General features: G+C 39.4%; 1 protein-coding gene across 1 annotated transcript in view; it reads left to right on the forward strand.

Moving 5' to 3' along the window:
* Positions 1–222: 222 nt before the first annotated feature.
* The window catches only part of pcdh17 (protocadherin 17), a 93,145-nt gene continuing 69,760 nt past the window's right edge, over positions 223–23,607 (forward strand). The window contains 3 exon segments of the mRNA XM_051122919.1: positions 223–744; positions 1,484–2,542; positions 2,545–4,287. Of these exon segments, the coding sequence (XP_050978876.1) occupies positions 1,805–2,542; positions 2,545–4,287 (2,481 nt within the window). The 5' untranslated portion in view covers positions 223–744; positions 1,484–1,804.

A 23,607-nucleotide genomic window follows, 5' to 3' on the forward strand; every position in this document is an offset into this window, starting at 1 on the left:
GCTCTCAAAGTACAAGAGTCTTTTATAAACTCCCGTCTGCGCTTAGAAACGCGTCCACATCAGTCACATAAAGGACCGCTTTGAAAGCCCCGCCCACAATTTGAATTCCGAGAGCCGATTGGCTGCGTTACCCCCCTCCTCCTTCATCCATTGGTTGGCGGCGGATCAGTAACAATGTTTAATGCACTATGAGACAGAGTGAGACAGTCAGAGAGAGAAACGCGCAGAGGAGGCAGAAGGGACACCGGCACACCACAGTGCATTTATTCCCGTACCGTTATTGACAGCTGGTCTTAGTGACAGTAGGATTGGACTGAACACTCTCGGTTGATATCCATATTTAAACTTTGGACTCACTTGTTTTTCCCTTCTCGGTTTTTTATTTGGGACCGGACGTATAGCCTCCTGTGGGGCCAGGACGCATTTATCACGGGGATGTCTCACCCCGCATCATTGCAGTACGAGAGGCAGTTCGCGTTGGCGATATCAACGGTTGTGGATGTATATTTTACGCTTGGGTCAAGATATCTGTCCTGAAGCGTCTCCAGTCTGAGTCCACGAGCGGAGGAGAGTCACTGCATCCTAATCAGCCTCATTGACATTACAAGCGCACTTTTGGGGAGCACTTTATTTTTCCATACAGTCTGGTTGGAGTTTTTTTTCCCCCACTCATTGGGAAGGTGCATGAAGGATGTAACTCGTCTTTTGGTGATGGTTGTGTTTAGAGTGGATATAAGGCTACAGGTAAGTCTGTGTGATGTTTCTCATCATCATTCTGTTCCAAAGTGTCATCCTGAAAAAAAAAGATGAGATGACATGTCATATATGCTCCTGGAGCTGCTGGATGCGCACGGTGCCAGAGAGGATGCAACAGCTTCTTCTCGTATTTATTCAAGAAGCGCAGTATAAATAACCATCCAGGATTGTGTTTCATTCGCTCTGCTTTATGCGACTATGTAAGAATTGTATTTAACAGCCGGATTATGCCGGTTAAGAGGCTTATTTCAACGCATTTGCATTCAGAAGGTTGCCTTATGACAGCAAGGTATAGATATGGCATCAGTTAAGCAGCTGTTTCAGGACGCAGGGACGTAGAAAGAGATTTATGCGTTTTTATTTGCTCACCACCTTTATCCATAATTGCGCGTTTGATGCGCGTAACGCTCTTCTTGCCACATGGCGCATCCTCGACGCATTGCTTAGCCTACATGTTGAGAGCAGAATAACACAAACATCCACCTGTGTTCAGCGGTAAAGCTCTCCGACGCATCTCAAGGTTGGATTGACATGCCATCCACGTCGTTCGCCAGGGAATGAGGAATTACGCATTAGAATTACGCGGTCACACTACAGAGGAAAAAAAAAGCGCATATGTTAAGACACGAGCTGTTTGTTTGAATCTTTATGTCAGAATTGAAATGATCAAGTGCAATGTAACATGCAGTAATCTGATGGAGATTTTTTTCTTTCATTTTTGTTACAGGCGAAGAGGCTGGGAAAGGCTATTTCTTTGTGGAAACTGGATTGTGATTATGCCTCCAATGCGCCTGGGCGTTCAGCAGAATATAAATTAGCTGTACAGCCTCAACGTTTGTTGTAAAAACTCAGGATAAAGGGAGCCCTGCTACAGAGGAAAGAAAAGAGCATTTAAAGGAAAAGCCCACATAATGACTTTATACGTTTTTTATCATGAATCGGCATGTGTGCTCAGTAATTGAAGGTAGAAATTGTGATATTGCTGAGAAGATCAACAGGTCGGAGGCGTAAAACGCATCAGAAACCCAAGACACTCTCACTGAAAGGGATGCATCTTTCTGTTTTCCTTTTCCTACTTTTATGGGCGCAAGCCCTGACGTTGAAAAACTTGAACTACTCAATACCTGAGGAGAAAATTCAGGGCGTCATTGGAAACATTGCCAAGGATGCAGAGCTTGAACTGGGAGAGCAGGGGAAAAAATCCAACTTCAGGGTGTTGGAGAACTCCGCCCCACACCTTATCGATGTGGATCCCGAAAGCGGGCTATTGTACACTAAACAGCGGATCGACAGGGAAACACTGTGCAGACAAAACCCCAAGTGCCAGCTCTCCATGGAGGTGTTTGCCAACGACAAGGAGATCTGCATGATTAAAGTTGAGATACAGGACATAAATGACAACGCACCAAGCTTTCCCTCTGAACAGATCGATATTGACATATCTGAGAATGCAGCCCCAGGCACACGCTTCCCCTTGGCTGCTGCCTACGACCCTGACACCAAGGAAAATGGCCTGAAAACGTATCAGATCACACGGGATGATTATAGTATATTCTCTTTGGATGTTAAATCCAGAGGGGACGGAACTAAGTTCCCTGAATTGGTCGTTCAGAGGTCCTTAGATCGAGAGGAACGTAGCCATCACACTTTAATTATAACTGCCACAGACGGAGGGGAATATCCCAAATCGGGCACGATGCAAATCAACGTGAAAGTCACTGATTCTAATGACAACAGCCCTGTGTTTGAACAGCCCTCATACGTAGTGGAGATTCCTGAGAATTCCCCCCCCCAGGCACTGTACTGATAGATTTAAATGCTACAGATCCCGATGAAGGGATTAACGGCCAGGTTACTTATTCTTTTAGCTGTTATGTCTCAGACAGGATCAAAGAGTTGTTCTCAATAGACCCCCGAACGGGTGTTATAAAGATTCAGGGTAAAATCGACTATGAGGAGAACCCAATTATAGAGATTGATGTTCAGGCAAAGGATCAAGGCCCCAACCCAATTCCTGGCCATTGTAAAGTCACCGTTAAAGTGCTTGACAGGAATGACAACTGGCCATCAATAGGTTTCGTAGCCGTGCGTCAGGGGGCGGTTAGCGAAGCAGCAACTCCAGGGACAGTGATCGCACTCGTCAGAGTCACAGACAAAGACTCTGGCCGCAACGGCCAGCTCCAGTGTAGGATTTTGGGCAATGTTCCCTTCAAGCTGGAGGAGAACTATGATAACTTTTACACAGTAGTGACTGACAGACCCCTGGACAGGGAGGTAAAAGATGAGTATAACATCACTATTGTAGCCAAAGATAACGGCAACCCGCCACTGAATTCAACGAAGTCTTTCACGGTTAAGATTTTAGATGAAAACGACAATGCACCCCGCTTCACTAAAATGGTCTACCTTCTCCAGGTGCCTGAAAACAACATCCCAGGGGAATACCTGGGTTCTGTTCTTGCTCATGACCCAGATTTGGGCCAAAACGGCACTGTATCCTATTCCCTTCTTCCTTCTAATGTAAGCGAGGAATCTATCACTACATATGTTAACATCAAACCCACTGATGGTGCTATTTATGCCCTGAGGAGTTTCAACTATGAGCAAACCAAGTATTTTGACTTTAAGGTGCAGGCAAAGGACTCAGGTAACCCTCACCTGGAGAGCAACACCACTGTCCGTGTCAGCGTACTGGATGTTAATGATAACATTCCCGTCATTGTCCTTCCATTACTTCAGAACGACACTGCTGAGATCCATGTGCCGCGGAATGTGGGAGTCGGACACATTATCACCACCGTGAGAGCGGTGGACAATGATTTTGGTGAGAGCGGTCGTCTCACCTACGAGATCTCAGATGGCAATGAGGAACACCTGTTTGAGATTGACTCAGTGACTGGCGAGGTACGGACAGCCCAGCCATTGTGGGAAGAGGTGGCACCTGTTGTGGAACTGATCATTAAGGTGACCGACCATGGCAAGCCATCACTGTCCGCCATGGCGAAACTTATCGTCAAAGCCTACTCCGGACCCCTACCAGAAGGTGAACCACGCATCAACGCGGAACACCATAACTGGGACATGTCGCTCCCGCTGATAGTAACCCTGAGTATCATCTCAATAATGCTCCTAGCCGCCATGATCACCATAGCAGTCAAGTGCAAACGGGAGAACAAGGAGATCCGCACATACAACTGCCGCATCGCAGAGTACACTCACCCGCAGCTCGGCAAGGGCAAGAAGAAGAAGATCAACAAGAATGACATCATGCTGGTGCAGAGCGAAGTGGAGGAGCGGGACACCATGAACGTGATGAATGTTGTCAGCAGTCCCTCTTTGGCGACTTCACCCATGTACTTCGACTACCAAACCCGTCTGCCCCTCAGCTCTCCAAGGTCAGAGGTCATGTACCTCAAACCCACTGCCAACAACCTCAGTGTTCCTCAAGGGCACGTTGGCTGTCACACCAGCTTCACGGGACCTGTTACGAACACCACAGAGACGCCAGTGAACAGGATGTCAATAATACAGGTAGGAGCGACAACTTACATTATTCCTCTTCTTTATTACCCTCCATCCCCCTCTCGTCCTGCTCTGTCTCACTAGGTCAATACATGAATGGATGAGTAGATGTGTGTGCATACAAAGCAGCCAGTGAATCATAGCATGGGGGGAATCGAAGGGGTGATAATATGAAACACGAGTCGCTCTCCACCCCTCACCAGATGCAAAAAAGCACCTTGCTATCGTCTTTTGAAATCTAGCTTTGCTCATATTGTTTCAGGTAATGCGTTAAGAGGAAATTGAGTATGGAACACAATTCTCTTCTGGAGATATTGTTTTGATGTTACCTCTGGTGTGGAGAGATTTGATGCACTGACAGGTTCAGCCCTAAAGGCTTGTTATTTCATAACGGCTGTACCGTGATGATTTGCTGCTCTTGCCTAGAATATATTTTCAGCTACTATATTGCAAATGAATAGAGCTTCGATCAATATGTAGTTTCCTGTGGCGCTTTGAATGCAAGTCTCCTACGGTTCACCTCGTACAATGACAGAATTAATGTTCTTGTTTTCTTTTTTTCATTTTCTGCTATTGTTCACACACTAGGTCAAGTAAATACATAAGAATGTGTTTTCTCCCAACGTAATGCGATTTGTCTTGACCTCGAACATTTCAATTTTCAGTCTTGGCATTGTAACACCTTTACTCTATTACTTACTCAGCAGGTTTGTCTCACCTTCGTACTCAAGCACACTGTGACAATCCTCTATTAAAGATGCTCAGACCACATTTCAACGAAAGAAAGAAAGAGCTTTCCCAGATTTCCTCGTTCCACGCTAATGCGTCTTTGTGTGGAGCGATTTGGTTAAGCCAGTGACAACTTATGTGTGTCTGTGCTGCTAAGCCAGTTTAAAGTCATTTGAAATCTGTCGTGTCAGATGAGGCTAAAGTCACCTCTTTAAACTGTGTAAATCAGGTATGTGCAGCGATTGAGATTACAGCTGGCAAAAATTAATTTAGCTCATTTCATATACGTTTACTCTTTGCTAAATGTATGTATTTTCACATTCTGTTGTTGCTATTGCTAATATTTAGGGTTAGGAATTTCTCACCAGTAAACAACCACCCTAGTAACCAACCACAAAGCACATAACCATTGTGATATAGCATATATGAGTGATTTTAGAGGTGTGAAGTGGGTGTTTTTGTGGATAAGCTTGAATTTGCATGTTTTCATGCGTGTCTTGTGTGATTAACATTCTCTAGATCTGCGCATTTTGCTGCTGTATCTGTTTGCCTGTGATTGTGCGAGCGTGTGCGTTGCCATTCATCGCATCCTAGCTGCAGGTCAAAGGTCAGAGTGAGGCCCATTATCGTGGGCCCTTTAATAATGAGCACGATAACTGCAGAGGTCTCATCAAACCGCAGACCCAGGCACTCCAGCGTAGTTACATGCCCTCTTCGCTCACTACCTTCACTCTGTCACTGAAACAAACAAGCTCCAAAACACATACATAGAGTTCATTCTGTGTTTACACAGATCCATACAGTACAGAATATACTCTCCATTATTTACAGCAGAAGTGTGGCGAGAGACAGATCTGCTATCCTGTTACTGAGCCCGTAAAACAATCTGGCTCGGCTTTCCTCTCCCCTGGCCTGGAACAGAGAGAGAGCGAGATTAAAAGAGAGCCATAGAAATGCGAATCCCAGTTGAGAGGTTATAAAAAATGCTAGAAATCCCTCCCTTTCCAGTCGCTGTCGATCGATGTGTTCGGGTGCTGTCATCTACATCTGTCATAGAAGCTAAAGGTAGCCTGAAAGCTGAAAATAAATGATTTATAAACAAATACATATATAAAAACAAAACCCTCAGAGTCTTCACTGCTTGCACAAGGGCATTTCAAATGCTCAGGCCAACAGCAAGAGGTTAAGACCAGCAACTCCTTAATGGTGTTTTATAGTAGCTGATCCAGAGGTTGCAAACAGCTGGCCGTTGAAGTAATAGCCCACGTCTGAAATGAAAAGAGGTTCAGGGTCAATTACAGCGCCAGAGCTGTCTGCTCTCGAAGAATACGACAGAATGAAGGGTGTAATTCGATTGGCTGAGAAAAGTTTCCTGGATAAAGAGATGTAATAACGCTTAATTGCACCACAGGCGTCCAGATCTATTACTTAATGGCGAATTGAGGTTTAAAGAAAACCTTCAATGGTATCCTTCCATCCTGGTAGCAGGGGATTTTCTTAATTCTTTTGTCTAGAGAACATTTAACACCCGTCTTCATGTCTGCAACATACTTAGCATATCTGAGGCCAGAAAAACTAATATGTAGCTTACTTGGACTTAGGGTGAAAATAGCATTTTTCCTATTGCTTACCTCTGAATGGAAATGTATGTAAGGATGAGCCAGAGGCTGATACGGCTGCTGTGAGCATCGGGGTTGTTGTTCCCAGCTATAAAAGTGTCCCCTAGGTGGCGACAGTCTGCCTTTAGTGTCTTGCAAGCATGTAGTAAAGTGCATGAGGCTTGATTTGAATGCACATGCTGTGTTTGCTATCAAATTTATGTTTTTCTCTAAGCGTGACTATAAAATGTTTATGAAGTGAAAGCTGCATGCAGTTTAAAATTGTTTGATGCTTCCATCAGTCTTTTTTGTTTGTTTATCCTGAATACAGAGGTCAGCTGAGCCGCTTAAGGTCAAACCGGTAAGGCAGGAGTAGCAATTCATGTAGCGCTGGGGGAGGGCAGCGGGCTTGACACACTCCAGTTGTAAAGGTCAGCGGTTGGAGGGAGTTTGCTGCCGGACAATAGTGATGCCTCTCCAGGGATTGTCCATCCAAGCTGTTTTTTTCCATTAAATGCACCTAAAAAGAAGTGGGAAGTATGACAACAGATCATGCTGTTGAGTAACTGCTTTGATATGAGGAGTGTAGTTGTGCTTGTGGCATAATGCTGTTGTGTGGTGCGGCGAAGTCACAGTGTTTCATAGAGATTGGGTTTCTGTCACGTTGTTTTTGCAAAATTGAGCGATAAAAGCGCCTGTCAGGTAATCAGATTGCTGCATGAGCTCTAGATGTATTGCTTTGGGAACTGAAGCGAAATACTGTCAAATGGCAAGGCATGAGAGAGTCAATGTCTGACAATCTGTTTAGTGCCCCCTTTCTCTCGCTCGCACACTGTGTGTGTGTTTTGCGGTGGGACAGCGGGAGTGTGAGCACAGTCATGCATGCTAATGGTTCTGTCCTTGCATGCTGCATTATACGGTATGTTGTGTGTGTGCAGTGTGGGAGGAGGTATTGGTGTGTGTGCTTGCAAATTGAGTCATAACATTTCCCCTTGATGTGTCTAACAACCCATTGTTTGTCCTCTATAAGCTCTCTTCTCTTCTCTTCTCTTCTCTTCTCTTCTCTTCTCTTCTCTTCTCTTCTCTTCTCTTCTCTTCTCTTCTCTTCTCTTCTCTTCTCTCGTTGTTTTGAGGAGTGAGGCATTTTGAAATGCATTTATCTCCCCCCAAGCTCTCTGCCTGAGAAATCGAGCGTTTGTTTACGGCTTGGAGTTAAAGACAAAAGACTGGGAGAGAAATAGGGATCAAGTAAAGATAATCATAAAAGTTCGCAGAGGAGTTTTTCCTCCCCTCTCGGTCCCAGCTCGTCCTTCTTTAGCTTTGCGTATTAAATTCTTTCTTCTGCCCTTGGTGTCTCGTTCATATTTTCAGATGCTGTGTTCGCGCTGAATTATTGATAGGCGGGTTTGATATACACACGTGATCGATGTGTTCTGCAGTATATGAGGGAAATCTAAACAGCACTTGTCTGCCAGGCCTAAACGGTGCACATGAGACCCTACAGTAAATCCTGCCTTTGTTTGTTTGATTTCTCCAGGCTTTAGTCCTTCTAGAGTTGCGGGGGTTTTATTTTCTCTACCTTGTGATCGCTGTTTATTGTGCGCGCGTGTGTGTGTGTGTATTCCGAACTCGTGATCCTCTGCTATATTTACTCGCTCATTAATAAATCATCCAATTTAACAGAACAAGACAAGACCAGATGTGGTGATAAACGTCTTAAATTTCTCACACCGCTTCGTGTTAACAACGGAAGAGTGTGACCACAAAACCTCACCTTGCCTTTCATATTTTGGAGAAAACAGTGTTCATCCTTCATCTGTCCATATTGCACAAACACTTGTTTTTATTCATCTGCGAAGAAGCCGTGGGTTTCAAGTGCTTTGAATCCAGATTAGAAGAAGGATTGAGATTAGCCCAGTTCTTCGGGAGATGAAAATCAATCCCGCAAAGCCAGAAACAACAAAAAAATCCATCCGTCTGTCCTCCCCTCCCTTCCTCCTTCACGTGGACGCTGATTTTCTTTGGGTGCACTGGAGTGTGTCAAAACCCCGGCATGAAAAATGTACTAGGGAGGGTGAAAAGATCTCTGTAGTTTTTTGGCACACATTTAGGCGATTAATTACTGCACAGCTGAAGTGTACAGATATGTGTATAATAGCAGAGACATTTGTTGAACTGCATGTATAATGTATGGCAATTCTCGAAATCCAAGTAATGCCGTTGAATTATTTATTGAGTTGTATAGCTCTATAACCCAGCTCCGTCCGCCCTGCGTGGTTTGGAACCCCAGACCCGTTTGGGAACCAGCGGGCCGAGGCCATTAATAACTCATAAACGCATTCGTAATTTTACCCCGCCCTTGTACAGTTCCGCTTGAACGATGGAATTAATCTCGAGAAAGTCATTGTGCCGGAGTCGTTGGGCTAGATTGACGACGCGGCTCCGAATGCGTAGACGAATGAATGGATGGATGAGTGAATGATACATATGGTCTGGAGAAATGAGCGGATATGAGAGGCTGTCGGATTTCTTCCCATCCTTCTTTGTGCCCAAATACATCTTATCTCAGTGAATTTGGAGCCAGAGAGACTGCTATAGTTTACAGTGCTCCTACTGTGCTCATGTTTCGTATTTTCTTTAACTTTGAACTTCAGGAAATAACCTTAAATGCATTATTGATTTTACATATATATATATATATATATATACATTATGACTATAGTCATTTCTGGACCACAAAACCAGTCGTAAGGGTCTGATTAAATAAGCTTTCCACTGATGTATGGTTTGTTAGGATGGAAATAGTTTGCCGAGATACAACTATGTAAAAATCTGGTAAAAAATCAAAATATTGAGAAATTCGCCTTGAAGTTCTTAGCAATGCATATTACTAATCAGAATTTAAGTTTTGATATATTTACGGTAGGAAATATATAAAATGTCTTCATGCAACATGATCTTTACCTAATACCCTAATAATTTCTGGGCATAAAAGAAAAGTTGATAATTTTGACCCATACAGTATATTGTTGGCTATTGCTACAAATATACCTGTGCTACTTACTGCTGATTTTATGGTCCAGGGTCACATATATTGGCTTTAACAGCTTTTTGTTGTAGAAGTGACAATTAAATTATATTATCACTTTTTTGCATAATTTGACGAAATTATAGCTTGGTTAGAAATGATTTATTTTCCTCCCAAACAAATGCTTTATTTTCGGAGAACATTTTTAGCATTTATTTGTTGTCGTGAAAATGATGCCACAGCTGTGGGACGGTTTTTGAAACGTTTATAATCTTCCCAATGGTTTATGATTATTTAATGACCATTTTAAACATTTAATAATTCACATTTTTAATGATGGATTTCCATATTTGAAAACTGAAAGTGAGTCTCAAGAGCAGTGTTGATCTAGGAGAGTAGCACAGATAATTTTAGATGTTTATGTTAGTTATGTGTCATTTTTGCGAAGCGTAGCAGGCAAGTAATGCTCTCATAGTGCAGGGGTTATTTAATTACTTAAGGAAGCACTAAAACCTATTAGTTCTGAATGTGAAAAGGAGAAATATTCCGGCAAGAGTTGTAGACCACAAGATTTGACCCTTGAGGCAGAAAACATTGAGGCACTTTAACTAATTTGCTTGAAGGAAACTCAGAGAAGGGCATACTGGAATAGAACTGTTTTGAGGAACTGAACATCAAAAACTGAGTTTTTAAATCATATGTTGAGCAGAATGGGATAGTTTCGATGTTTGTTTAAATTATACCTACAATAAAATGTTCCCTTTTCTCTATTGATTCCACAGTAAAAACCAATGTTCCTCTTTCCTTGTCCACAAGGACATTGCACGGCGGAGTGTTTGGGAAACAAGTCCCAGTTACTCCCTGTCAATATTTGTTCTGGCTCCTCCACGCGAACAGTAATGGCTAAAGCTAGCCTTGCTAATGCTTGAGGGCATTGGCGTTGGAGTTGCTGTCAGAGGTTTGGTTGCTTATGTGCTTGTTTGTTTTGGATAGTGGGATAAGCTAACCCTGATGAACATGGTTTAGACTCTGTCGGTGATGTCGGGCAGAGTGACGCCCACATTTCAGATGGCTTACGGTCGCGTGTACACTCCTCTCTCTCTGGCACCAATTTCCAGCTAGCCTTTTTAGCCATGTGGCGCTTAGTTTCCGAGATGAGACACTCAATCAGACAACTGCTCTTTAATTAGAAACGAAAACATCATCTGCATGTTTAAATGATGCAGTCGGCAAGCTAGAAATCTGCTAGGTTACACGTGTCAGATGGCTGACCTCTACCCTTGTTCCTTCCGTCTGAATGCTGGAGCAACTTGTAAATAGTTAATGCTAGGTGTGTGAACAGTGTGGCTGCTAAACACAAGGGCAAAATCAAATTACGAGTCCGGAATGACAAAATCCAACACAGGAGAACAACTAATTGAACACAAGGACTGAGTTTGTGCTGGGTTTAATGAATGAAATGAGTCCAACACATCAGAACGTAGTGAAAAACTGCATTCACACATTGACAATGCATTTGTTAGACCTGTTTTAGAGTGTTTTGTTTACACTGTGCTGTTTGCTGTTACCTTGCACATGAATCCCATATTTTAAAGAGGCCAGGTCAAGTTAATATAAGTTTAACCTCTAAAAATTGGACTCTTAACAATGTACTAACTGTGAAAAGATATTAATGCTGTCTTTGATGCTTCTAGGGGTGGGCGGTATACTGGTAGAAATTAGTCTATTTTGGACTATAATTTATATTGCGGTTCACACTTACTTGACATTGCTGTGCTACATAGTCACGAAAACATTGTTTGCATGGGTTTTTAAGCATTGTGGTTAAAAAACAAGTAATTTTTAGGCCATTTAAGCGCAATCAGCAGTGAAAGAGAACTAATTTCGCTATATGCGTGTGCTGTCGCTTTTTGTTATTTTTGCCACTTTATAGGCCTTGAATGGTTAAATACACACAATTTTATGTGTCAAAATGCCTGTCTTTGCATGTATATTCGAGTATGCTCGTAAACACAGTAATTTAAGTCTTAAGTTAGGGCTGGACGATTTTTCCAATTTTATCAATTAAGTCAAATGTAATGTTTTCCCATGATTTATTTATTTTTTTAAATCGAGGAATCGTGATTTTGAATAGAAATGTTACCAAATGTTAGAATTAGACACTTTGACAATATATCAGCGATAACAGTAAGAGAAAAGAGCGATCTAATCGCATGTCGGCACACATGATTAACCACTCACGTGTGACACACTCATATCTCTAGACACCATTCACACAGAATGCGCTTTTGTGTTGACAAAGATGCGACGTGGGCAGTGGAATAAGAAAAACATGTTAGAAGATGGGAGTGAACTTCTTTTAACTTGTGCGCCGTGTTTTTATAATGCAGTTTAATGCATGAGAGCAAGTGACGTGAGTGCAACAGTCAAACGCGCAATCGAATAAGAAACTTGTGAAAAACAACTACTGTATGTCTGATATTTCATGTTTGCATTATGGTGACAGGCTGAAAGCTGCTGTTCATTGTTTTTACAGAACATTTATTGTTAATAATAGTCTACTGGTGTTACACCTTCAGTCATTTTGAATTTGAATTACCTTTGAGATTTTTTTTTTTTTTTTTTTAAAAAGCGTTTTCCTTGTATTATTTCGTAACGTACACTACCGTTCAAAAGTTTGGGGTCAGTACATTTTTATTGTTTCTTAAGAAATTAATACTTTTATTCACCAAGGATGTATTAAGTTAATAATTAAATGTTTATTAAAAGTTAATAATAAATAATTTACATTGTTATATTTTATATTGTAAAAACATTTTGCAATATTACTGTTTTTTTTATATATATATTTTTAATCAAATAAATGCAGCCTTGATGAGCATAAGAGACTACTTTAAAGACTATTACAAGTCTTACTGACCCCAAACTTTTGAACGGTAGCGTATATGTATAAGAAAAGTTTGTACAAGATGTAGTTGTAGTTCATGCATGTTTTTTGCAAAGATATTTAACAAGTGATTTGTGAACTTAATGTGTGGTGCACTTGGAATATAATTTCTTTTACCAGAGGAAATCATGTTGTAGTTACATTTTCAAGTTGACTATTTAAATAATCGTAAAAAATCTAGAATTAGTCAAACGTTTTGAAAAAATTGAGATTTTAATTTTGGCATATCGCCCAGCCTTATCTTAAGTGAAAGTAAACAGCTGAGAATTTTTTTTTTTAAATGTAGGCTAGAATATTCTTTTGTGATATTTACACTAGTAACACGAATTATGACATTTCTGTGGTATCAAAAATTTCACAAATTTTTGCTATCATAAAGACCTTGTTTAAGCAAAAATAACTTTATTGTGATAAAGATTATATATATAATTGGCATGAAATACAATTACTCATATCGTGAAATGTGACCCTGGACCACAAAACTAGTCATAAGTAGCACAGGTATATTTGTAGCAATAGCCAACAATACATTGTATGGGTCAAAACTATCAATTCTTCTTTTGGGCCAAAATCATTAGGATATTAAGTAAAGATCATGTTCCATAAAGATATTTTGTAAACTTCCTACTGTAAATATATCAAAACTTAATTTTTAATTAGTAATATGCATTGCTAAGAACTACAATCAAACAACTTTTTTTTTCAGATCAGATTACAGATTTTCAAATGGTTGTAACATAAATGGAAAGCTTATTTCTTCAGCTTTCAGATGATGAATAAATCTCAGTTTCAAAAAACTGACCTTTATGACTGGTTTTGTGGTCTAGGGTCACATATAAGATTTTGATCATATCGCCCATGTCCTTACTACCTTTCTGGAACTTGAACATGGTAGTTGCATGCTGTCTTTGTAAGGTCAGAACACTCTTGGATTTCATCAAAAATATCTTAATTTGCATTCTGAAAATGAACAAAGGTATTATAGGTTTGAAGTGATTAATTAATGACAGAATTTTCATTTTTGGGTGAATTATAGTTTTAAGACCTAATGTTCCACTACTGTAGGTAATTGCAGTTGTCAATTCCAAACTTTGTAGCCAAAGACAAAAGCAGCAACCTCTAAATTCTGCTTTTAATCAATGCGAACAGATCGTTTTCTCTGCGTCTTCACGGCAAAAACACACACAGATGTCTGTTGCGCCGCGTTTGGCCACAGGGAAGCCGGTCCTCACAGCTCTCTGCTGCGTCCTTTCTCTGTGTGGCAGAAATCGTGGAGCATTGTTCAATCACAAGCTGTGCTTTCAAGCACCGTCTCTCCTTTTATTATTTGCAGATTGCGTCAGTCCCCCTGCAGGGCCACTCTAGACCCAAAGGGTTCTTGGGATACCTCCCATGGGGCTACTCTGCTAAACTGTTTAAATGGCAGTATCCACTTAAGGCTGTGTTTGTTTGCTTTCCTTTTATTTACATCTTTCATGTTTTTTTTATTCATCAAAAGTTCCTACATTAGCATTAAGATTCACAGAGAGCACACATCTGGGAGTTTACATGTAAAAGGTAACGGTGAAAACGGCATCTCGTTTGAATGTCAAATGATGTGGAACGTGTTTTATTAAGCGTTGGCAGTTGTCCAATCAACAGATCTTTTTTTGTTTTGTTTTGTTTGACAGATGTGTTCTTAGGTACATTTTCACACTAGGTCTTTTTTTCTTTGGGAAGTAAAGAGAGATCAGCTTTCCACTTCTTAACTGTCTCCTTTTTCTGTCGTTTTACGATTTGCAGAACTCTTTGTAAATCTCCAACGGACATGTTGCTGGTTGCTGCGTCCCGATGCCATAAATGTTGTCAAAGAAAATAGTAATTAAAGATTTCCCGCTAGCATAAACAGTAAAATTGCACAGTTCTTGTCCGCCTCAGGGTGAGGTTCGAACAAGTTCTTCATACTCCTCTCATCTCTTATTCCTCTAGCTTTAGTGAAATACCTAAAGATAGCTCCTGGCTCTAGGCCTGTCTTTCCAGTGAGATGTTGTGCGCAGGAAGATGGCTCTCTTTCGAGATATCGGATTGCCATGTGACAGGGCCGGCTGGTAACACAAACCCCGCATCTGTGGCCCGGTCAACTTTAATGAGTGAGCTTGTCAGCACTCATGTTTTGTACACAGTCTTATCTGTCTACAGTTACATCTTTTCACCTGCACTGATAGGCCGAGGGCTGTCAGCACCCAAAGAAAATGGCTGGCGGTTTTTATGGGGCTCTTATTTCTGTTTGTTTTTCTTAATCCTAGTAAATAGAGTGTGAAAATGCTTGATTGGCAAAAACCTTCTGTCTGTTTATGGTTCTTTTCTTCTGTCTGTTTGTTTTGTTTTTCTTCTCTGTCTCTTTTCTTCTCTGTCTGTGAGGGCGGTGTCCTTTCCTGTACGCTTGAGTTCAGTAATGCAGCATTCATGCGAGACATACAGTAAGACATATGTATAAGGTGACAGGTGACACTACCCATAGGAAAATGAATGGGAGAAACTGTAATGCTCATTATGGTGGCTGTAGAAATGTAGAAAACCTCTGCCTTTTTTGGATTTTATTTTATTTACTTTAGAACACCAGGGCAAGACCAACCTAAACCTATTTTTATTTATGTTTTTCTAACTGTGATTTTGTCAGGTTTTATTTGCTAATAGTAATTGGAAATATGTTGTTAAAAATGCAATCTTAAAAGGTTTTCTCTTCCCTCATTCAAGTTAAAGCTATTTTATTTTATTTTATTTTAATTTAATATTTTTTTATTTTATTTTACCAGAAAGTACTATAACTTTAGTTCATGGGAACACATGACCAGTTTGTGTGACAAAACAGCTTTTCCTATTAATCTTGGTGACAGCATAAAAATGTAAAAAAAAATATATATATATATATATATATATATTGATAAAGCATCAGATATACTCACCTTTTTTTTCTTTCTTTTTTAAAAAAAAAAAAAAAAAAAACGATTTGTCTTTTATTTGCTGCAGCGTTATTGAAAAAAAAAATAAATAAAAGTTTGGGATTTAAATCTCTTTCCTCATTCAAAGTTGTTTATTTTATTTCATTTTATTTTATTTTATTTTATTTTATTTTATTAAAGCAATAAAACTGGCCAGAAAATACTACAACTTAAGTTTATGGGGTGACCAGTTTGTACTTTTATTTTATTTTATTTTATTTTATTTTATTTTATTTCACCAGAAAGTACTACAACTTTAGTTCATGGCGTGACCAGTTCATGTGACAAACATCAGTTACACTTGCCTTTTTTAATTATTTTTTTTCTAGCCGTGATTTGTCAGATTTTATTTGCTAAAGTAATTTGAAATATACTGTTAAAAATGCAATCTCAAAAGTTTTTTTCTCTTTCCTCATTCACGTAGAAAGCTATTTTATTTTATTTGAAATAAGTTATTGAAAATGAAGTTTCTTTATAAACTTTCTTTTCTTTTTTCTTTTCTTTTTAATTTAATTTTATTTAATTTTATTTAATTTTATTTAATTTTATTTTATTTTACCAGAAAGTACTACAACTTTAGTTATTGAGATAAACAGTTTGTGTGACAAATCTTGGTGACAGCTTAAAAATTTTAAAATATACTGATAAAACATCAGTTGTACTTGCTTTTTTTCTCTAACTGCGATTTAAACTCCCAACTTTAACTAAAACCTCTTAAAAGATACTTGGATTGATTTTAGCATTGCTTTATTTAATCAGCATAGAAATAGTATAAGATGCTGGCTTATTATGAAACATTAATTTTTACATAGAACTCAGCAATCAGGCGGATCATGTTCGTCCGTTTAAAACAGTAGACAAATGCAAGGTTTCTGAAAGTAGATTGTAAATCAATGCCTCACTCAAGTATATGTATTATAATCACAGCACTTAAACACCGCACTGAAGATTACCATATAGCCATCCACTTATATTTGCAAAAACAGTACATCAAAACATGCTCACGTTACAAGCAAATATCAAAATTAATGCTCCTCGAAGGATGCACCATCTCTCCGTCTTTAAGAGAGTCATTCTTGGCGCCCTTTTAAAGTTAGATCAATTCACAGTGTCTACACGACTGATTGATCCAAAGAGCGAGAGGTTCATAACTGCCCGGTCCAGTCGGAGGGTTGTTTTCTAAAAGACCGCTAACACACTCGGAGCTGATAATTGCAGCCTCGCTTTCTCGTACATGCTCTCTCTATGCTCTTGTCATTTCACATCAGAGGTGCAATGGCTCATGTCGCTGACGAACAAATCCAAATTTCTGATGATTAGATTATCTTGTCACCATAGCAATCTTCACACCTTTCCGTCAATTGATTTGTTAATAAATGAAGTGCTGCTCTCGAAATCCGTTGCCTCCATTCTGAGCCGGATCTAAGGTCAGTGAATATGCAGGGCTTAGAGATGTGAATGCCTTTCCGGCTGGGTGTTTTTAAAGGGATAGTTTATGCAATAAATGAAAATTCTGTCATAACCTAGTCACGCTTATGTCATTCCTTCTTCTGGGAAACACCAAAGAGGATATTTTGACCATAAAAAAGCCAGCAGGTTTACTTTCTTTAGTGTGGTCTGCAGAACATAACACTGCACGATAATTTATACAAGCTTCAATAATGATATTGTAATTTATGCCGATAGTCAAAAGTCTGCCTTGTCTTAATTACAGAACATAATTGCAGCCCTAAACGGATCTAATAGTGACAAAAATGATCAGACATGAAAACCAGTAAAGACAAGTTGCGAAAAAGAGATTATTCAAGACAGAATCCAACCCTTATCACCACCATAACGCGGAATCCGAAGCAGGAGTCGGTATTTTCATAACAAACACAAGGTATGGCGAAGCCAAACCGGAGGTCACTTTCAAAGAAAAAAAAGCTCTTATGGAATTTTATTCAGAACTGTTGGGAAGGCAGGAGGAGCAGTCAATCATTCAGTCTTTATAGGAAGAAAAGATTGGAGGGCAGAAAGGAGAGAGAAATCTATTGACTCAGAGCCTTTGACTCCCTCAATCTCCCGTTTGAAGGTGGAAATTTAAGCGCGTTTGAAGGCAAGGTCGGCCGAGTTTATAGCTTTAGATTATGCAATTGTTTCTTCAGGGGTTTGCTGATTAATTCCATACTCTGGCTGACAGGTTCTTAATGCACAGCGGACAGGGCTGCTATGGGACGTTCTGACAGCACTGCATTAAGCAAACCTCGCTTTTCTCAATTTGTACGCACGCATAAAGAGAGATGCACGTTGCTGACCCTGAGAGAAATGGAAATGGAGAGAGAGCGAGTCACCTTGGAGTGAAAGACAATTGTTCTGAGCGCCACCACAACCGTAGTGCACGCAGGCTTTTATGTGCGAACGCGTGTGTGTTTTTGTGTGTGTGTGTGGCATCTCTTCCTGGAGTTGTTTGGAGAGCGGTCTAGCAGCGTAACAATGCTTTCTTTCATTACTATATTGAATCATATTATATATTTAATTTTGGGCTTTGCTTATGAATTGTTTATCATCTCCCCGTGACCTAAATTCAAGGCTCTGTTGCTCTGTTGAGTCAGTTGGCAACATTTTAATCTTTATCAAAGCGTTTCAGATTGCAGAGGAGGGCTGCTGTGCTAATGAATGGAGTCTAATGGAGGCTGGTCTCACGGTTTCTGGATTCTACGCCTGACTCATGAGAACTGCTTTACGTGGTCTTTGGTCTGGTGTAGATTATATCATGTGTTTGTAAGAAAAAAGCGTTTGCGTTGAAGTGGTGTGCTGTAAACTAATTTGGGAAGAGATCTGAAACTCATTTGTTAAGCTTGTTTCCAAAATGCTTCGGGAATGGAGATGTTTAACCGCCCTCCTTTCATTATGCATTGCAAAACTCTCTAGCTAGTTCGGCGTTTTGTAATTAGTGGTGCTCGCTCTAAGGCTCATGCTATCATTCATGCTTAGGGATTTGAACAGACCCTGAACCATGAGAACTGCATCTCTGCATGGACATGACCACCTAATATGTCTTAGCAACCACCGATAACTACCAGCTTGAACATCCTAGTAACAACCAAGAAGACTCCCTAGCACACAACACCCTAGCAATCACCTCAGTGTTCCCTTGGTATTCCACCATATCAACCCCCAGAATACAATACCATCCTAACATCTATGAGAACACCCTGCAGCCAGCTTGGTACACCCTAACAATCTCCCATATCATCCTAGAAACCACCTAGAACCCCCCAAACCACTTTAGTCCCATATCAGCCAAAGAGAACACTCGAACACCAACACAGAATATCCTAGTAACCACCATGGAATGCCCTAACAGCTTTCCATGATACCCTAGAACCACCTCAAATCCAGCAACCCAATTGAACACCCTAACAACCGCCCAACAACCAAACAGAACATCTTATTAGCACTCCTGAACCCCCATAGCAAACAACTAGAATACCCTATCAACCCCAACAGCCATGAGAGCACCTTAGCAACCATTTTGGTATACCCTAACAACTTTCCATATTATCCTAGCAATCACCTAGAACCCCCTTAAACCTCAGTCTAATAACAATCAAAGAGAAAACCTTAACAGCTATGCAGAACACCCTAGCAACCCTTAAAACACCCTAAGAACCATCCAAAACACCCAAAACTAAAAAGAACACCTTATCAGCCCTCCTGACTACCCTAGCAACCATGTATAAATCCCATAGCAAACAAATATAACACCCTAGCAACCCCAACAGCCATGAGAACACCCTGTAACCACTTAGAGCACCCTAGCAACCACCTTGGTATACCCTAACAACTTCTATATCATCCTAGCAACTATATAGAATCCCCTAAACCACCTTAATCTCATAGTAACCAAATAGAACACCCAAGCAACCACCCCAACAACCACCCGAAACATCCAACAACCAAATGGAACATCCTAACAGCCATGAGAACACCCTACAAATGCTTAGAGCACCCTAGCAATGACCTTGATATACCCTAACAACCTTCCAATATTATCCTAGCAACAACCTAGAACCCCCTAAAACCACCTCAATCCCATAGCAACCAAATAGAACACCGTAGCAACCCCCCAAACACCCTAATAACCACCCAAAACATCCAACAACCAAATAGAACTTCCCAACAGCACCCTAGCAATGATCTTGATATACCCTAACAACCTTCCATATCATCTTAGCAACTACCTAGAACCCCCTAAACCACCTCAATCCCATAGTAACCTAATAGAACACCCTAGCAACCACTCCAACAACCACCCAAAACATCCAACAACCAAACAGAACATCCTAATAGCCATGAGAACACCCTGCAAATGCTTAGAGCACCCTAGCAACAATCTTGATATACCCTAACAACCTTCCATATCGTCTTAGCAACCACCTAGAACCCCCTAAACCCACCTCAATCCCATAGAAATCAAATAGAACACCCTAGCACCCCCTCAACAACCTAATAACCACCCAAAACTTCCATCAACCAAATGGAACTTCCCAAGAGCCATGAAAACACCCTAGCAACCACCTTGGTACACCCTAACAACCTTCCATATCCTAGCAACCACCTAGAAGCCCCCAAAACCAACCAAATAGAGCATCCCAAGAGCCATGAGAACACCCTAGCAACCACCTTGGTACACCCTGACAACCTTCCATATCATCTTAGCAACCACTTAGAACCCCTCAATCCTATAGCAACCAAATAGAACACCCTAGCAACCACTAAAAAAACATAGAAACCAAATAGAACACCCTATGAGCTCTTTTGAACACCCTAGCAACCACCCGGAAATCCCCTAGCAACCATCTGAATATAACCACATCAAATTTGAAACATGACAACAACATTTGCAAGAGTAAGCGACCCTCACATTTTCCAAAAAATTGTGGTTGTATTTGTAGTCTTTGGGGTAGTATTTTGTTTGCAAGTTTATCACAAGTGTAAGTTTAAAAAAAAAGAATGTTTTGTAGGTCAACAGTCTCTAATTCTTATTTCCATCTAAACTGCTACTAATGAATCTTTTGCTGTTCACTGGGATTACAGGGTTGAGGTCGGAAGCCTTCAGGAGCCAATCAGAGATGAGCACCTCCTCACTCCTCATCTCCTCCACTGCTTTAAGCGCTGTGTCGGACATAACATATTCTGAATTGAGTGTACTTTGTTTTCAAACCACCTAGTTATTTAATCCATTTTAAAGGCGATTTCACACGCAGGCCTGACGGTCTGTGGAGATTGTTCCTGCGTGATGGTGGAAAGCGGTTTGGCGTGAAACAGCCTCTATTTTGAGAAAGCGTGTGAACTGCTGTGTTAGGAATTTCAGGGAGAAGGGGAGGAGAAAAGCGATATTTCATTCCCCAAGGCTGAACATGTCACAGATGCGGTTCAGTGATACCAACACAAACGGTCCAGTGACATAGGCAGCGTCCCATTTTAAACTTCTCATCTTCTTTGAAGAAAAAAAAAATGCTTCCATTACCAATAGCTGTGCTCATAAAAGCACGCTCATATGAGAGATGAGAGGCAGCTCATATACTCATCACTGCTGCTTGATGCATTAGTATTTTCAGCATTCAGACCTCTGAGAGGGTTGCACATAAATAATCCATCATTTCTTCTGCACAGATCAGGTTCTTTCATTCATTCACATCAGACTTCCCGATAAGTGCATAAGGTTTCTTAATACACGCATACACGTTTAATATCCCTGGTTTTAAACGGATCCTTTGCATTCTGATAAATGTTTGATAATCATGCATTTTTAGGATAATAATAAATGTTTTATCCTATTGACCTTTGTTGAGAGAAATATAGTACTGGAGTTTTTATATTTTTATGTTTTCTTATATTTTAGATTATTATTAATTAATAATAGTAATAAATTATATATCAAATATTATATATAGTTAATTAATAATAATAGTAATGAATTATATTTCATATTTTATTACAATTTCACATTATAATATATATATATATATATATATATATATATATATGTGTGTGTGTGTGTGTGTGTGTGTGTGTGTATATATATATATATATATAATGCTTTAAATTAATAATAATAATAAAAGTAAAAAATACATAAATTTAATGTATAATAAATACATTTCATATATTAGAATAATTAATACTAATATTAATAATACTAATAAATTATATTTAATATTATTTTACAATATGTTTTATATATATATATATATATATAATCAATAATAATAATAATAATAATAATAATAATAATAATAATAATAATAATATTTATTGATATTAAATAATATTTATTTATTATATTCATTGATATGTTCTTCACTGACAAAATATTTTTATAGTAATACAAATTATGATGATAATATATGATATTAAATAAAAAAATACATATACTATATAATTTAGTAATATATAAAATGTATTGTGTATATAAAATAGATATAATAGGTATAATATATATATATATATATATATATATATATATATATTGTTTTTAATTAATAATAATAAATTATATATAAAATATTTAATGTATAATAAATACATGTAATATATTAGAATAATGTAAAATATTAGTAATAAATTATATTTAATATTTTATTAATATTTCACAATTTCAGATGTTATAATAATAATGATGATTTATATATATATATATATATATATATATATATATATATATATATATATATATATATATATATAATTGATTCAATTCTATATAAAATATTTATTGCATTATAAACACACTTAACATAGTAGAATAATATAATCATATATTACTGTTGCCTTATTTTACTTATTGCACAGTTTATGCAGTTCATGCAGTTCACAATGAATATAGAACTACATTTAAAGTTACAATTTTACAACTTTGATATTGTGAACTTGCATCTCCAATTTAAAATCTGGATCCTATAGCATAACCAGTTGAGAACTACTAATTTGGACAGTTTTTTTCACGCACACCCCCTCACGACGCAGAGGCCAAACGCAGCATGACTTGCACGACACCTGGGGGCGGCTTAGGCAAAGCTGATGATAGCCTCAGCTCCCAAATCACTAACAGGTGGTCCAAGATGGGCTGCGCTCACCGTCTGCAAACTGCAGGGATGTTTTTCAGTGGATGTCTCTTCTAAGGAAAGATTAAAAGGTCTTTGACCTGCTGCACGCTACTTTTAACACCTTCTTTAGCAGAGTTAACCCTATTGGTGAGAGCCCTAAGGCTATTGGCCAAGGGGTTATCGTGCTTAAATAGGTTTAGCTCGGCGTGCCCGTTATCTGTTTTGCGTTTGAAAGACGACGAAGTGTCGTTACCTCAGCTCAACTCCGGATCCAACTTCTAGCGCGCACCCACACGCAACCTCTCAGATACTTATCCAGCGATAATTTGATCTCCTGCGTCGAGGCCGGAGAATCCCGACCGCAGCTCCATTTAAGTTCCCAGCTTCAGCCTTTTAACAGCGAGCAGATAGGACCGATATCGAGGGCCGGCGTCTAGTTGGATGTGTTTTGTGGTTTGGCTTGAAATTTTCAAAAGGCCTCCGTTGCGTAAAATGGAAAAACTAATAACGGAGGCTCCAGCAGCATTGCTTCGTGCACTTCTCAACCAACATGAGCTGTAAAAGTTTGATGCACAAGTTGAGCGTTTGTAGGGCTTAGGTTACAGTTTGTCTCTCAATCTAGTTTTCTTGTCATGCCTCATTGTCTTTAATGAGAAGATATGTTTGGGATGAAGCAGGTTGATATAGCTGGCTGCTAAGAAGCTTGGGCAGATTTGAGTGTATTGATTTTTCCTGTTCTAACACTGTTGTCTCCACCTTGTGCTCTTTAACATTCACATTCTTCTATGCTGTGTTTATCTTTTGTGTCTTCTCTGTATATTTTTCATTTCTCTGCAATTTTTGCATTGGGGTTGTCATATTTGTTGTTCCCTTTTATTTAAATGTCACGTCTGGTGAATCTGTTCCCTTAGCAAGCTAGTAGCTCAAACAGTATAGCACGATGCACGTCATG

The sequence above is a fragment of the Labeo rohita genome, chromosome 11 (assembly GCF_022985175.1).
Source record: "Labeo rohita strain BAU-BD-2019 chromosome 11, IGBB_LRoh.1.0, whole genome shotgun sequence".
NCBI lineage: Eukaryota > Metazoa > Chordata > Actinopteri > Cypriniformes > Cyprinidae > Labeo > Labeo rohita.